This window comes from Perna viridis, chromosome 5 (assembly GCF_037379345.1).
Source record: "Perna viridis isolate PV_CMFRI_1.1 ecotype Kerala chromosome 5, ASM3737934v1, whole genome shotgun sequence".
Lineage (NCBI taxonomy): Eukaryota > Metazoa > Mollusca > Bivalvia > Mytilida > Mytilidae > Perna > Perna viridis.
This window is the reverse complement of record NC_142449.1, coordinates 22,558,866-22,576,178: the sequence shown is the minus strand read 5'-3', so window position 1 is coordinate 22,576,178 and position 17,313 is coordinate 22,558,866. Positions and strand designations below refer to the sequence as shown.

Genomic DNA, 17,313 nt, shown 5'->3' with positions numbered 1-17,313 from the left:
AGGGTCTTTGGTAAATGGGATTAGAACAACCTGGTTCAAAATTTGAGGGCCAGAGACCTGGAACCATTGCTAATTTGAACCCCTGAATCATAGATGTCAAGTCATAAAAAGTCTTTTGTTTTCTGAAGATTTTGATAAGATCAAGCAAATGTGCAATTATGTCTTTACATATTACTTTGCTGTTTACAATCCCCAACTAGTAAAAGACAGTTTCATTTTCCTTGTTATTAATAGTAAGGAAACAAAAACAAACTTAACTTTTAATCAAAGTATGATTTTTTGTGAGCTTTTATTTACAGAAGTCAGATTTTTCATGAACTACTTAAAAAAACCTAAACTGCTCGTGATTTTGATAAGATTTCATAGGAAGGTTGGATATTATATGTAGTCAAAGTCAAAAAGTAGGTACATACAAAATGTATACAAACATAAGCTCTGTTGAGCTTTTAAAACTGACTAAATCTTGTACTGTTGGAGGACTCCAAAGGGAGATAATCCAAGGGTTTTAGATGTTATAACCTTGTAAAAACAACTCCTCCTTAATGGCTCAAGGAATTTTGATGTTATTTTATAAGAAGGTTGGACATCATATGTAGATGACTCCAAAGGGAGATAATCCAAATTAAAGGTTTTACATTGAAGTCCATTTGAAGGGGGTATTCTCTTTACGAGCTTAAAGTATTTCTAACAACTAATGAGTACAAAACATTGTATGAATAATTAAATATAGTAACAAAAATATGTTTGATGTTCTCTTTCTGCAGAACATTGTATGAATAATTAAATATAGTAACAAAAATGTGTTTGATGTTCTATTTCTACAGAACATTGTATGAATAATTAAATATAGTAACAAAAATAAGTTTGATGTTCTCTTTCTGTAGGAACTATTCAGAGAGTTTGCTACATCATCCCATCACCTAAGAACAGATATGGACATGCATCGTAAACAAGTAGAGTTAGAGGAAAGAATACAGGAAAAACTCAGGGATGCTGAGAGGGAGAGACAGATGGAAATTAGGAAGGTATTGAAGCTCTAGAGCTGATTTACTTATAGGACAATCAATTGGAAAGATTGAATAACGATTACAAATGCCAAAGAATACCTAGATTTAACAAGTGTGCTGAAGCCAAACTTGTTCTGCACATGAGTTAAATGTTCACTCATTCTTGGCTCAAGTAATTATATTTTGGTTATTCTCTGATTGATACCCTATTTATTATATAGATTTGCTCAGTATTGTGTGGTTATTTCAGCATTAATTTTGAATTTTGTTATTGGCAAATTGATATTTTGCTGGCGAAAGTCTAAAAGTGATATTTCCAAATTTTTTTCACAGTGTGAATTATCAAATGTTTTTACACAGGGGACATTCAATAAATCACTGCTATTCATTAATAAATAAATAAGTGTAAGTTTTTGGATTTCATTATTATTAATGAAAAAGGGATGTGGAGAAATAAATTTGAGGACATTTAAAGAAAATTTTGTTCAGAATGAGCATCAGATGCACAAAAAATAGTAACTGAATTGTTAGCTCAAGAATAAGGAGCATTAATATTCTTGAGTCAGCTTGTCACAGTGTTATTTTATTTTTTATTCAAGACACTACAAGATGGTTTAGCTAAGTCATCACAACAGAATATAGAAGCTTGGGCATCCAATGAGTTTGAATCACGAAAAAGGATACAGGATTTGGAAAGAGAAACTATGTCCCTGCAGGTACTTTACAGAACCTTGTGTTTTGTTTCACATTTTTCTGTTAATCATTTTTTCAAAGGTTCAATTATTATACTTGTAAAGTGCTGTTGTTGATTAGAACCCCCACTTTGTTGGATAGTGATCATGCTGTCGATCCATTCATTCATCTGTCTGTCACCAGTTCTGTTCCACAACTCCTCTTAAACAGCTGAATTTAGTTTGAAAAACTTTCATTTATCACATTATGCCATGGTGCACTTCCTACTTTATTTTTCAATCTGGATGACTTTTGTTTTCTCAGTTTTTCTAGTTCATTTCATAGTTTTCAGAAATGAATAGAATGAAATACTTTCAAACTGTATTTTTTCATCTCCAGTGATGAGATATTGATATTTTGTTATGACCTAATGCTGACTTTACCTATTTTTTTTTGTATTCTTTCAGCTTGCCAAAAGAAATGCACAGAACAGATCTTTGGAGAAAGAGGTCCATGATTTAATGAGCAAGGTACAGGAAAGAAAGGTAGGACACTTCAAGGTCGAGGTCAGAAGAAAGTACATTACATTAACTTAAAGTAAAATAAATTATTTCTGTTAATGTGAATTATAACACCCCTGCTTTAATTGAGTGGTAGACTGTTTTGCCCTTGTCTGTTTGTCTATCCAACTATCAGTCTTCCTGTATGTTATGCTTTTTTTTGGTAAACGTTTTCTTTGCAGCTGTTTGTCTTTGTCACTTGATACATGTATTTTAACAAAGCTTTATATAGGTATGTTATAGTGTTGTATTTTATTCCAGAGTGAGTTACAACAAATTCTTGTTTTATGACTCAATATATATTTGGCCATACACATGTACTAAAGTTATGATGCAAGGGTATCACAGATTTCTTTGTTTCATCATAATGATATCCGAAATGACAACACAATAAGATAATGCCAGTTTTATTTTTTATGAACATGTTGAAGTATATCTACTTTTATTCATTTAAAGGATACAGAAACTGATTATGCTCACCTAGCATTAGATGATCAGAGACAAAACACAGCAGAGAGTGACCAAAGACGGCTACAGTTACTGGAACAAGAAGGATATGCTGCACATCACCATGGGAAATCTCTCACTCAGGATGCTTTGTCCAGCATCAATAATAATAGTGAGTCTTCAATATCATTATTTTCATAAGGGAAATAATGAGAAAAGACAGATATTTTTTACAGATGATACAAAATACATTCTTATGCTTACTTTTACTGATTCTCTGTAGCTTCTATGAATTTCAACTGCAAACTATGCTTTTCTGATTGGGAATCTCTCCATAATGCTAAAAATTCACAAAATCCTGGCTTCATTAAATTAGGTAAAAAATACCTCTTATCATAAAGTAGCATAAACAGGTCTTGATAAGATGAGGTAAAAAAATGAAGGGAGGTAACTTAGCTGTCTTACAAACTGGTTTACTGTCTTGTAAGTTATTATGAAGTGCCAATATCGACATGGTTCCATTTTTCCAAGTATAATGTGCAGCTAGGATTGTAAAAAAATGATTTATGTTGCACTTAAATTTACATAAAATGAAGTGAATAGATACAGGTTTTATTTTATTATTGCTGCCGCCAAATGCCATTTAAAAATGCAGACTTAGAGGGAACTTTTATATGCGTCCACATAAATGTATTATATACCACTTTCAGTAATGATTTATTTTTTCATAAGGTACTAGATTTGGTAATACAACTTTAAACAGTACTAAGCAGTCAGACATGTACCAAACATTACAAACTACAGCTTCAAATGCTTCGGGTTTGTAGATTTATAATTTAATGTTATGATATGGGGGAAATGTCCATAAGACAACACCGAAAGAAAATTTCACAAATTAATTAAAAACCAAAACATTTGTAGTATGTTTAGTATTTGCTGGATATTATTGCAGAAATTATACCCCCCTTTTTTTGAACTACATATAATAAACATCTTCTATAGAATGAACCATGAAATAGGAAGAAGCATTATCTGTGTGAAGCCATTGTCTCTGTGAAGCCATTGTAGTAATGTATTTTAGTGTAAATATTTAAACAAGATGTTTTATTGTTGCAGAGTTTTTGTATGTGCTTCTTAATTACATGTTGTCATGGCTTCGTATAAAAACTTTTTTTATGTTATTTCAGTATCTCTTGAGAGAAGTGGACGTGCATTTGATGAAAAGGAAATAGCATTGTTAAACGAAGTGAGAAGGTTACGACAAAGACTTGCTGTAGAAAATAGGTCAAAACGACCACCTCCTATGCCATGTCAGTAAACAGAAAAGATTATTTATAACTTTCCGTCCATCCTTCATACCTTTATAGGACTATTTGTAAATGTAATGCATTTGAAAAATTACTGCCAGAAGTTACTTGAATGATTGAATCGCTATGTTTTGTAAGTCTGTGGTCTTATTCGATATTATTGTACAGGTACAGAAGTAAAAAAATTCAATCAATGTTAAGCCTTTCAAGGTTAGTTTCTTAGGTTATTTTTCAAGAAAAAAGAACATGAGAGTGAGGCATTATTTTTTTACTTTTTGCTGCTCCCAAAAGTGATGTTAGTGCCTTTTATATGGTGAGGGGAGATGCATATTTGTTTTTATTTCATTGATCCAGTGATAAAAATGGGTAATGAGACATCCTCAATAGAGAGGATTGAGGGCCTGAGAACCTATAAAATATTCTTAAATTGCCTTTGCATACCTCTTGACTTTCATACATTACAGAGAGACTTCTACAAATCGATGAAAAGTTACAATCTTCCACATTGAAATGTACAATTTGTGGGATGTTTTTGGTTGAAATAAGTGCATTTTCTGTAAAAAATACAAAAAAATCTCCCACACGAGAGTGGAGGATCTCGCACATTTACTGTATAGGTATGATGTTGATGTATTGTGAAGAATGTATCAGGCTTTTTTCCTTGTACAAGATATTGCTAGCTCACATGAAACATTTGCCTTAATGCTGTTGACCGGACTTGGTGAGGTTATGTGCATTTGGTTGCTTCAAGATGGTTTAAATGTGAACATTTCAGTTCTAAAAATGATAAAAATCATGCTAAGTTTGTGATATTTATGGTATATTAACATTCATTGTAAATTATCATTGTCATTGTTGTATTGTAGAGCATGTATTTATTATTGATAAAACAAATATAATTACATCTGTATGTATCGATTTTTAATTCTTATCCACCATTATTACTTACCAATAAACCAGAGGGTGTCTTTCTTGTCAGTCAAGATTTATCAAGTTTCAATGAATTCCACATGTATCTAGTTATGTGAGTAAACCAATGGAATTCAAAAGTCCCCTTTCTTTTGAGAAATGTACATGTTATTAAGCAGTGGCATTGTTATACTTCCCATGTCATTCAGGAATATGATAGAAGTATTGATATATGTATTATGCTGCTGTTATACACAATTTGTAGGTATATCTTATAGGGCACTGACATATGGCTAAATGTAGCAATCTTGTTTGAGTTGGGATTTCTTATTTCTTTATACAACAATAATAATTATGAAAAGAATATAATCAATTTTTAACGATTTATTACTGAAATGCAAACAATAACATGTATATAACAAGTTGTAGAGATACATGCATAAGTAAATATGAAACGACAATGTACATGTAGTAGGCACCACATAAGGATATAAGGATTACTCCTATATCATTTTAGCATACCTTCATCAGTACCAATAACTTCTATATTTCTGAGTCTGACACCATACATGTAGTTAATGTACTTTAGGGAAGCAAAGTAAACAGGGTTTATGTCATACATGTACCATACACATGTATGTCAGTATACAACAGTCTGTTGATATGTATCATATTCATGAGAAAGTCAATCAGAATATAGGATGCGAGGCTTTGCATATAAAGACATGAGTTCTTACAATGAAAGAGACACAAAAACGTTATATCTTCTTGAGAAAAGTTCACCAATATTACAATCTCAAAGTATCTAAAAATCATAAGTAAACCAGTCATTTTGTGACCTACAAAAATATTCAACTACATACTACATCGAAGTAGCCTACCTTTCTACAGTGACGACATCACCAAAGCACAAAGTGAATCAACATAATCAGATCTATTAAAATACAATTTGATAATAAACAATTTGAGGTATAAATAAGTTTTAAGTATATACATGGCACAAATGGACGGATTCATACATCCCATTCATTTTGGGATACCCATACATAAAAAACAACCTTGAACTAGTTATGTCATTGTCAAAATCTTGGCAAAAAACAACCAATAGACATCCATAAATATCAAATAAACACTAGCTTTAATAAGTAGGAAGGTAAAACACTACAAGTATCTTATTTTACTATAATGCAGTGTAGTCATTTGTTTTACTGCTGTTAAACCTGACATTTTTTTATCATTAAACATTCTGTTTCCTATAATTACCATTTTGAAATTCTAATGCTTGAATTACTGTTTGTATTTTTTTTCCCCTCAAATCAATTTATGGATTAAAAGATATTTTACCAAAAGCCAAAGTGGAATAACAGAAGCACTTATACATGATGTATGTATATATAACCACAGAGTGATCAAGCCTTTTGTTTACTTGTGTTTTCTTAATTCTGGACCATATTCAGAACCTTTGTGATATTATGTTACAGTTTTAAATGAATAGCCACCATTATGATTCCAGAATACATGTATTTTTAAAAAAGACTAGAACTTGAGTTTACACTATAATGTTCTACTATAAAAATTATCAATGTCTTTGATTGTGAAATGTACAGAATAAAAATTCTGAGTGTTACCTTTAATAAAAAACATATGAGAGTACCCTAATGGTGAAAAGGTGGTGTACATACTACAATGAAACCTGTCTAAACCAAACCCTCAATAAACAGAAAACCTGTCAAGACCAGACACAATGAATTCATTCATGTTAGTTTAACATTATTTTGAACATGAATAAATTAAACACCTGTCTAAACCAAACAAATTCTACAGTCCAAACCTGGTTCAGTTCAGTTTAGACTGTAGATTCTATTGTATGCGAGTGTCATTTACAGAGTTATCTCCCTTAATTTTGAAATCTACAGTGCATTCTATATAATTTTTATCTCCTAAGAGCATGGGTTATATGAAAAACCACATGTTAATTTCTGTTTACTATGACATTTCAAACAAAATATCAAAAATAAAAATATGTAGACTTTTTATCCATGAATCACATTTTGCATGATCCTTAGCTGGAGTGCTACTTAAAATGTATGCCCTATCTATATAAAGCCACATACCAAATTTGAAATCTATCGATTGAGAATCAAAGTTTATTCAGACAAAATTGGGACACATGGCATTACTGACAGACAGACATGGTGGTGTCAATATATCACACACTCAATGAGTGGTGTTGTGATAAATACTAAGAAGTTTCCAAATAATCAGTATGTTGTGGAAACAAACTGAAATAACAACTACAACAAGATGACAATACGTGGAGACATTAACTCTAGCAGAATATAATGATCTCAAAATAAATGCATTTTTTCTTGTAATTATTCACTTCTAAGACAATAAACCCAAAATGTGTGTAGTTAAATGCACTCATTTAAGTGATATGTGTAGCATGTGCGTGTGCTGATGCATGTATAGGTGTATTAAAAATTGCATATGCTTTGATAACAAACTTGAAATGTAACATGACAAACACTTCGTGTACATGTATTTTACACTGTTTTTCTTATAAATTTCAAATCTTTCTTAATGAAATTCTTTGAGTGAAGAAGCCTTTCAAATTCCAACAGATGAAAATTGTTTGATGGTCAGTTATTGCAATATTCAATATTTCTATAAAATAAATAGAAACTCAAACAATTTTACATTCTAACAGAAACACCAATAATACTGATAAAATATGGCAGTATTCAGAAACTATGCTAGCTTAATTAAAGTAGATACAAATTTATACAGACTCACTGGTAAACCAAAGCTTTCAACAACAAACATTTTAGTTAGTGAATATAAAAGAACAATAATGAAATTTAAAATAATATCAGCTCTCTCTAATGTTAATTTGAATTACTTATTAGAGAAATGATATGTTGCATTAAAAGACATAACAACAATACCTTCTTTCAGTTCCAGCCTTGATAAATATTAACTTTTTTTAAGTAAGTAGTTATACACCAAAGTATACTGTGAATGTAGATTTTTTTCAGAGTTTATTAATTTTCCTTTTTTTCCCCCTTGGTAGACCAAAAAAGTACCCATGAATATATCTTTCCATAAAATTAAACCTCTTTTCTTTTCTAAAAAAAGTTTATCTGTAAATATATTCAAATGTCAAAATATGTAAATATTAGCACCTGCCGAAATTTATACATTTATAGTACTTGAGCATATCAAGATCAAATTCAAGTTTTAAAAGCCCATAGTTTCTGAAATAGCCTATTATCATTTCGAGTCAAATCTAGTCTTAGCAGCAGGATCATATTGTCTGACTTGTCGAACACCAGGGATAGGTTTTTCTGATCGTTCAGTAACTGCTTCTGTTGTTTCATCATCATAATCATCATCGTCATCATCTTCATCTTCTTCTTCCTCTCCCATTTCTGTTTCATCTTCATCATCATCATCATCGTCGTCACCATCATCTTCAATCTGCAAATTAAAGATACAAAAGTTTGAAATGAATCAATTATGAGGGGAAATTCATGACTAAACTAATTGACAAGGAAATTTAAAAATCTCCTTGTTAAATGTCCAGTTAACTACCATGGCATTTCATCAGGTAATGGTTATTAAATCAAGGGAAAGACAACTCTGTTCCCTGAAGGTAACTTTTTTACTTGCTGCAACACAAATAAAGAAATAAACCCATGTTGACCACTGGTTCTTTCTTTTATGTCCTAAAGTTTCCTATTTTACCTGTCCTTTCAATCCATTTGATACTGGTATCAATTTTTTCGGCTGGGCTTCAGGTATTGAATTTGATCTGGTTGGTGTAGAATTTGATCTTGCCATTTGTTGTGATGTCTGTGACCTTGAACCTGATCCTCCTGACCTAAGACTAGCAGGTGAAGCTTGCACATGTTGTTTTGTAGGTGTTGTCTGCTGTGAACTGGGTGCAGATTGTTGTCGTGGGAGACTCCTGGTTGGCATGGTAGGGGTTCCACCAACTGGAGGAGTACGACCACCAGCAGAGTTGGTGTTTGAATTGAGTGAGTTATATGAATTGGTTCTGACCATGTTCATTCTTAAAGCTGAATTTGGAGGTATCAACTTTTCTCTGAATTCCTACAATAAAGGAGAAAAATATTAAAATACACAATATCCACCCTATAGTCAGTAAAACATTAACTAATAAGACTAAAACTGTCTAACTGAGGACTGACAAATTTATAACAGAAATTTTACAATGATGCATTTGTTTAAAAAAAACAAAAAAACAATTGAAGCAAGGTGCTCTTTTACAAGCTATAAGATAGAAACTTAGCACTAGATTAAAGCACACTTATTTCAAATTGATCTTGAAGTATTGTTGATCTGGGAGTGAATAGTTTCAATGTCTTCTACTTAAGTGTATGTGTCACTTAAATCTAAATTTTAAATTCTCTTGTTTGTGACAAGTCAATAAATTTCCCATTGGCTTTTAATCGCATATATGCTGATCTCTGTGGAACAGTAACAGTAACTACTGTTGACACATACCCAGGTTTAGAAAAAAATATACCTCTATATCTTCATCGATGTCTATACAAGAGATATTGTTGAAACACTGTGTATAAACCTCTAAAGCCTTTGCATGAAATGCCATCTCTATATTTACAAAATCACTCAGTATCTTCTGTAATTGGTAAAAAATATTAAATATTCATGGCAAATAAGTATTACATTCATCATAGCTAACATAAAATGTCGAACATTACACATGTTTAAAAGGTGATAGAAATCATCCTCGCAAAGAATATTTCATAGCTCCTACAAATGTTTTAGAATAAACAAGATAATCTTGATAGGAAGACCCTTCAAGTCCATGATAAGTTTAATGATTTTTGTTATGTTTATTGAGGTTTAAAAGGTATGGATTATTTTTGTCTGTGGTGCATACAGAAACAAATATAAACATTACCTTCAAATCTTTTATTTTCTCTGTTTCAAATTTATCAGTTTGTTCCTGCAAGGCTTTAGATATCCGAGATGCCTCAACACTAGCCTTTTGGAGATCTGTTTCTGCCATAGAGAGTTTGTTACGATCTCCAGGACTTTTCTGACGTAACTGTTCCAGTTTTTTCTTCTGAGACTGTTCCCGTTCTTGTGCAGAAAAACTTGCTTTAATATCATTTTTGGTTTGTTTACATTTGATACCATAATTCATCAATGGTTGGACTACTTTGGTGTCAAGTCTCAAAACCTGAAATTGTAATAAAAGTATGATCAAGTGTTTACAGGACAGACCTATTAAACATGAAAGCTAAAGTTAAAGTTAAAAAATGCATTAAAAAATACAAAACTACTCAATAACTAGAAGAAGACAAATGGTGAAATGAAACCAACAAAACTTGCAAAATTTCCACTTAGTTAATTCCCTCCTGCTTATGATTTCTACTAGTACAAATATCTGGCTATTTGTATTATTCATAATACATGCATACCGTCTCATACCTTTTTTCATCATGTATAAAGGCTTACCCACAACTATTGCCACAATAAATTAACTTCCAAAAAAAAAAAAACAAAACAAAAAACTAAAAACTAGACATTGCCCAACAAAACAAAACAAAAAACTAGAAACTAGACATTGCCCATGATGGGACTAATACCCCCACAACCTGTTGAACTCTGTACATTTGGGGACCAGTGTGGACATATGATTCATATTGGACACAATTTTTATGGTGAATAGATTTTGTTGCCATTTCTAAAACACCCTATTCCAAACAGCAATCAGTATTATTTTTGGTTGCCAACACAATAACAGAATATGACTAATTCCTAACAATAATCGCATCACAATACGGTAATCTAACACTCCATTGAGTTTCAATACAATCCTGCAGGTTGTTAAGAAGTTGTAGACAAAGCATCAGACCAAGTTTTGCTGAAAAATGCCAAAGTTCCAACAGCAATCATTTCTACAATTTTTGTTCAAAGATAAATTCCTGAAAATTTGCACATTCCAATATATGGTAATTTAACATTCCATTAAGTTTCATAAGAATCTTTCAAGTCATTGAGGATGAGTTGCAGAAAATGCATGAGACCAAGTTGTGCTGAAAAATGCTAGTGTTCAACAGCCATCATTCCTACAACAATAAAAGAACAGCATTCCAATGTCCCCCACAAAAAAAAGTGAGGAAAACTTTAAATTAACTGAAATTCTCGAAGTCCAAGGGCCGTAACTTCTGTAAAAATCATTCAACTGTAACTAAAGTTGAACTTAATCTGTAACTTCTCATAGTAAGACTACATATAAAATTTAAAATCAATTGGTGAAAGCATTACAAAAAAAGTGCGGCAAACTGTAAATTAACTGAAATTTTCTAAGTCCAAGGGCCGTAACTTCTATAAAAATCATTCAACTGTAACCAAAGTCAAGCTTAATCTGTAACTCTTCATAATAAGGCCACATACCAAAAACAATCTTATTTGGTAAAAGCGTAACAAAAAAAGTGTGGAAAAGATGGACGGACGGCACGCACGACAGATGGACCGACGCCTAGCATTTCAATGTCCCCTCAAGACACATCGCGGGGGACAAAAATTCCTACCATATGCACATCTCCATGTGTTATATTACACCCACAAAGATTCATAACAATACTGCAAGCTACTTAAAAAAATAGTTTGGACAGACAGACATGGTGAAACCAATACTAGTATACCCCCCAAACTTCATTTGCGGGGGTATAACTATTGTCAAAATATTAAGTGGTGTGTAATATTGTGACAATAAACTTTGGTACAAAGTCACAAGGTAGCAACAATCCAATTCATTTTCCTTTATACTATAAATACAGGGCCCAGATTGATACAACTGTCAAACCCTGAATAGTCTGTACCATTCAAGCTTAATACAGCTCTGAAATTTAATTGTGATTTTAAAAACAACTGATACATGATTAAGAATTTTATCACATTCAAAATGGCCCCAAATGTTTCCATTTACAACCCTCCTTCCTTTTGTGGAATGGCACTTTGTAGTGCAATGCCAAAGAGATCCACTCATTAATAAATTATAACTTGTAGTCAAGTTATTTCTGGACATACTGTAAATGCCTGTTTCTGGCCCCTTTATGTCCCCCCTCATTCCAAAAAATTTCAAGACAAAACCCCAAATACATTTCAGCCTTCCTTTTGTGATATGGTACTTTGTGGTACAATTCATATTGATCTTATAGTAATACTCAAGTTCTTGTAATAATAATAAAAAATATATATTAAATATTAGTAGTAACTTATCTAAAATAATTAATTTTCTAGATATGCTTTTTGAAACTCTAAATTCATAAATATTTGTTTGCATATGGTTCCATAAAAAATATCTGATATGATGAATGATTGTTTAAGTGTCAGTCCCTGTAAGAATCAGGCAGTGGATGAAACATGGTATGAAAAACCTATCATTTTGATAGTGTATTTTGACGATTTGCACCATCAGAATCAAGGAAAACAGAAAAACATTTTTCCATGCTGGACCATTGAGTTCCAATTTCATTGAAATAAACTGAAAATGAACATTTCAAGGGCAGATAATTCTGTGAAAAACATCATTTTTCCAAGATCATATTGACAAATTTCTGAGCAAATCCAATGATGCAAAGATCAAATAATGGTCTTTTCATATAGAGAAAGCATCTATGAGTGAGATCTTATTGTCAGATCACTGGGGTTTTGACATGCATGTTTCTGATTTTTTTCACATTTTGCCTGATTCTTACAAACACTAACTCTTAAAATATTCCGTTCAGACTCTTGGCTCAAACAACAAAGCACTTTCACTCTGTCTTTCTAGTGTATTTTCATGTCATTTACAGAATTATCTCCCTTAATTTTGAATTCTACGATACATTTTATATAATTTTTATATAAAAGGGTTATATGAAAAGCCACACCTTACTATCTGTTTAATACGACATTTTAAACAAAATATCAAAAGTACAAATATGTAGGCTTTCCAACCATGTATCACATTTTGTGCAATTTTTATGTAGAGGGCCACTTAACATTTCATCATACCCACTGCATGATTGTGTTATACCTTACTAATCAATTTTTATAATCATTACATTTTCATATGTAACCAGTGATATTAAATTGCCAAACAATATCTCTTACCTGTGCTTGTCTGTAATCCTGGATGGTAGATATATTAGATGCAAATTCACTGACATTCCTTACAATACTGGGGTTCATAGTTTCAGCTTCTGTGTATGCTACAAGGTTCTTTGCTAATTCATCACCTGAATTATCAAGCAATAAAATTCATTGTATTAATATTACCTGTTTGTGAATTTATAATTACCTAACAGGTATTTATTTTCCTGTAAGTAAATCAAAACTTTTTTTCTGAAAGTTTTGTTGACCGTATATGGTCAAGTTGAATTTATTTCAGTTTTCTTAATCCATATCTTTTCATGCAGTTCATAATAATGTGCTTATGCATAGAAAAAGTTTAGAAAACAATGTGGAGGATATTGTAAACAATCATGATAAAGATGACTCCTGCTAATCACATAACCTATTCGTATACAAAAAAACAGTTGCAAATAACAGAAATTGTTATTTCAAGGAAAAAACCTGATGATTTCAATGTTTAAGTGGGGTTATATTCTTTCTTTGTGTCTAATAGATTCCTACTTTTGTCAAAGATTAATCAAGGGAACCAAGGTTATAGCAGTAATCAAAAGAATGTAATCCAGGGACAAAGACCAGACATGGAAAACAGACGTTCAAAACAAAGAACATAAAGTAACTAAAGTCATACATACAAAATAACAAAAGTAAGTGAGCAACTCGGACTCCACTAAAAACTGGGAGCATGGACAAGGTGCACTGGTAGGGAAAGTCAAAATTAGGAGAAAATATTGTTGTCAAAACAAATTTCTTCAGAAAACTGAGATATTTCACTAACAATGTATTGTTCTTTTACCCATTTACATACATTTTTGAGTAAATATTGAAAAATATTTATGCAATTAGGACAAATTTTCTCATTTTTGACCTTATGTTATGCAAATAAGAAGATTTTTTCACTTGGATTAGATGGGAAATGTTTTTGTTCTTTGAGTTTTTATGCAATTAGAATGTGATGAAGTGGAATCCACTGTACCTCTAGTAATTACATTACTGAAGTTTTACCACTTCTATGTATAATGATCATGATCAAACCTCCATGAAATACAAAAAAAGACCCCAATAAACCTAGATCTATGCATTGTAAGTGTATCATCTGTGTGTAGTCAAAGGGCTGAGAATGAATATTTATCATACCCTAGTGTACTGTTACTACAAATTTGTCCATATACTGAAGTAAAACCAGAAATAAAGCTCAGCCTAGTATATTTCATAAATGTATTTTTATCTTAAAAGTTATCTATAACTATCTTAAAAAATAATATTTTCTGAATATGATACGTAAAAAATAGCTATTTAAATAAATGACACATCTGTTAATTTTCATGTTTCCCTTCATCCAAGAATAATGTACACTATACATTAGAATAAGGTCACATGTTTAATATATCTTGGTTTTGCAATCAATTATTAATATAACGATGATTATTTAAAATGTAATGAAAAAGTTGTGGATAAACAAAAAACAAAAGGACACATTGAACACTACAGTATTTACCTCCCAAAAGGCAAGGGTGGAGGTATAAAAACTACAAGTGGATTTTTACCTTTGTCTCTCAGTCTAGCACATTTTCGTGATATTGATGACATCGTGTCACACAAATGTCCAAAATGCTTCTCTACAAATGTTATTCTGTCCTGAATCATCTTGGCCTGCTGTTCACTGAAAACAGATGTGACAATCAAAGAATTTAATCAAAGTAATAATTAATTTGTAAACTTTCATTTTTTGAATGACAAAAAATAAACAAAATAAATCAATGCTTTGAAAAACAGAAGACAGGAAAATTTGTAAAGTTACCATCGTTCCAACAGTTGAAAAATAACGAAAATTTCTATTTAACAACAACTACTGAAAAAAATATCATCATCAACTGAATTGTAACGATTCATACAACTTATGAACATAGCTGATAAAAAGTGCATTCAATAGAAATGTAAGGGAAATTTAGATGTTTTAAAATGCGTGGTAAAAAGGTCTTTTTAAAAGAAATGAAAAAATGCCAGAAAAGTACTAGTTTACAAATGTTTAAGAAATTCTATAAACCAAATCCAATGTTTGCCTGCAAAATAAGGAATATTTGTGAAATGAAATCTGTCTACATCAAACCTCTTTGGGACTAAAGGATTTGTTCAGTTTAGGAAGGTTTTTGGTTTATATAGATAAAAAATTGTATCAAAATTGACCTGAATGAATTTAAGGAGTCTTCACTGTGTAACCTGTATATTGTTTGTTGGAGTTTAACGTCCGAACAGCAATATTTCAGCCATATTCAGACGATGAACATGAAATTGATGATAAAATGAACATGAAATGATGATAAAATGAAAAAAGGATGGGACACAAGGATAATGGGGTTGACAAATTTTGATTGCCACTGGAAATAGGGAGAAATGGGTAGGGTCGGGCAATTTAGCCTCCTGTGGGGGAGCCCTATGGTTCCTACTCCGGGAGAATACCACAGTAGGGTTCTTTAAAGTGCAAGGAACGTGGCATCTTTCCCAACATGGTGCACCACTATGGTTTGCAGTCAGGTTTTCCGTATTATAGCCTGACAACCCCAGCATGTAACACGCCAGGGGTACCCCATTCCACCACCTGGGGCACACATCCCAGTTGCTCTGTGGGCAGAGCGCCCTAGACCCTGGCTAGGGTTCTGAGCACTATTTAGTCGCCTTTTACGACAAGCTTAGCGCTGCTGCAGGCCTATTCTTTTAACACCCGGACCTGCACGGGGCGTGTAACCTGTATAAAATCTTGTAAAAAATCATAATCATTTACCCTACATTTGGGCTCATTTTTCATCCATGTACGTTTTAAAGGAATGCAATTAATATCTGAATATATTATCTTGTACAAGTGGTTTTTGTATGCGTAAATCAAACCAAATTTCTTCATACAAGATAATATATACAGATATTAGTTACATTCCTTATACATGTAATTTCATAGTTTGGCTAAAACTATGACGAATTCACATTAATTTATTCCAATACACAGGCTTTTATTCAGACAAGATTTTTCAATGGTAATAGTAGACCGGTTGAAAGGAGCATGGTTTAAAGTTCATGTCCTCGTATGTTGATCAAGTGATAGGAAATTTTTTTTATTCTTTCAAAGATAAAATAAAAATGACAGCATCTTTTCTATAAGTAAAAATGGTCATATTAAATTATTAGGAAAATCTATAGGCAAAAAATATTCAATGGGTAAAAAAATACAGATAATGTGGACTCTGTATGAATATATATGTATACTGATATCATAAATTTGACCAAGAGTATTCATAATGATTATTTAAATTTGCATCACTGTTAAATTAAATAAAACCAAGTTCCTAACAATAATATTAAAATTTGAAGGTTGAGTATATCATTGTTATGCATTATTACAGGACAGACCTATTAAACATTAAAGCTAAAGTTAAAGTTAAAAAATGCATTAAAACATACAAAACTACTCAATAACTAGAAGAAGAAAAGAAATAACAGATGAATTAACTGCTAGGTTCTCATGTTTTTATGGTGGACATGTAGTCGCCCTAACATGGGGATTCAGGACTATAAAATGTGTAAACAAAAACCTGTAATTATTTTAACAAAAAAATCTTAAGTGTAAAATTTGTTGTAAGTCATGACATCATAATAGATCAAAGTATTGTGACATCATAAATTATAAATTTTACAACTTACAAATGAATTATTTTTTTGTGCAAAAAATACCACAGGTATATATGTTCACCTATGAAAGAAAGTGCTTATTTTGGTTTATGGTATTTGTTTACTAATGAACTCATTAGCTTTTGGTAATTTTAAATTCATTCTCGATGAATAAGTCCTTTTGTTTAAGTATACATTGCATTGCATGTACACATATATGTATGGTCCATTACTCCTAAAAGTAAAAATAAAAGAAACACTATGAAAGACAGTATGAACAATGCAGGTTATTCCCTAGATATTCACATCTCACTGACTAGGTAAAGAAAATAAAGATTCCCAAAATACAGAAAAAAGGAGGAAACATGTACAAAAATTAAAACACTAGTCAAATATTATTTAAACATTGATTTATTACATCAAGATGGTCTTACTGGAAAATATTCAACTACCTGTTCTGCTTCACTGACCATATGTTTAATATATGACTGCTTTCACATTTTTTTCTCTTACATTGATTACAACAGAAGGTATTATAGGTATGTGAACAAAACTGAATCTTGAAAAATTTTGTCA

The 17,313-nt window shown here is 31.5% G+C and overlaps 2 protein-coding genes across 6 annotated transcripts in view; one reads left to right on the top strand and one right to left on the bottom strand.

Annotated features, from left to right (window-relative positions):
- LOC148616537 (TBC1 domain family member 31-like) overlaps nt 1-4,903 on the top strand; it is a 28,694-nt gene extending 23,791 nt beyond the window's left edge. For both annotated transcript variants that reach the window (XM_088583680.1, XM_088583679.1), the window contains exons 19-24: nt 885-1,025; nt 1,607-1,723; nt 2,147-2,224; nt 2,696-2,858; nt 3,419-3,505; nt 3,874-4,903. In XM_088583680.1, coding sequence (XP_088439806.1) covers nt 885-1,025; nt 1,607-1,723; nt 2,147-2,224; nt 2,696-2,858; nt 3,419-3,505; nt 3,874-4,004 — 717 coding nt within the window. In that variant the 3' untranslated portion in view covers nt 4,005-4,903. The remainder of the gene's footprint in view (nt 1-884; nt 1,026-1,606; nt 1,724-2,146; nt 2,225-2,695; nt 2,859-3,418; nt 3,506-3,873) is intronic.
- A 368-nt stretch (nt 4,904-5,271) lies between these two features.
- The window catches only part of LOC148616536 (CBY1-interacting BAR domain-containing protein 1-A-like), a 17,359-nt gene continuing 5,317 nt past the window's right edge, over nt 5,272-17,313 (bottom strand). For all 4 annotated transcript variants that reach the window (XM_088583675.1, XM_088583676.1, XM_088583674.1 and 1 more), the window contains 6 exons: nt 14,625-14,740; nt 13,060-13,184; nt 9,854-10,135; nt 9,455-9,568; nt 8,650-9,018; nt 5,272-8,382 (listed from right to left, as the gene is read on the bottom strand). In XM_088583675.1, the coding sequence (XP_088439801.1) occupies nt 8,176-8,382; nt 8,650-9,018; nt 9,455-9,568; nt 9,854-10,135; nt 13,060-13,184; nt 14,625-14,740 (1,213 nt within the window). In that variant the 3' untranslated portion in view covers nt 5,272-8,175. The remainder of the gene's footprint in view (nt 8,383-8,649; nt 9,019-9,454; nt 9,569-9,853; nt 10,136-13,059; nt 13,185-14,624; nt 14,741-17,313) is intronic.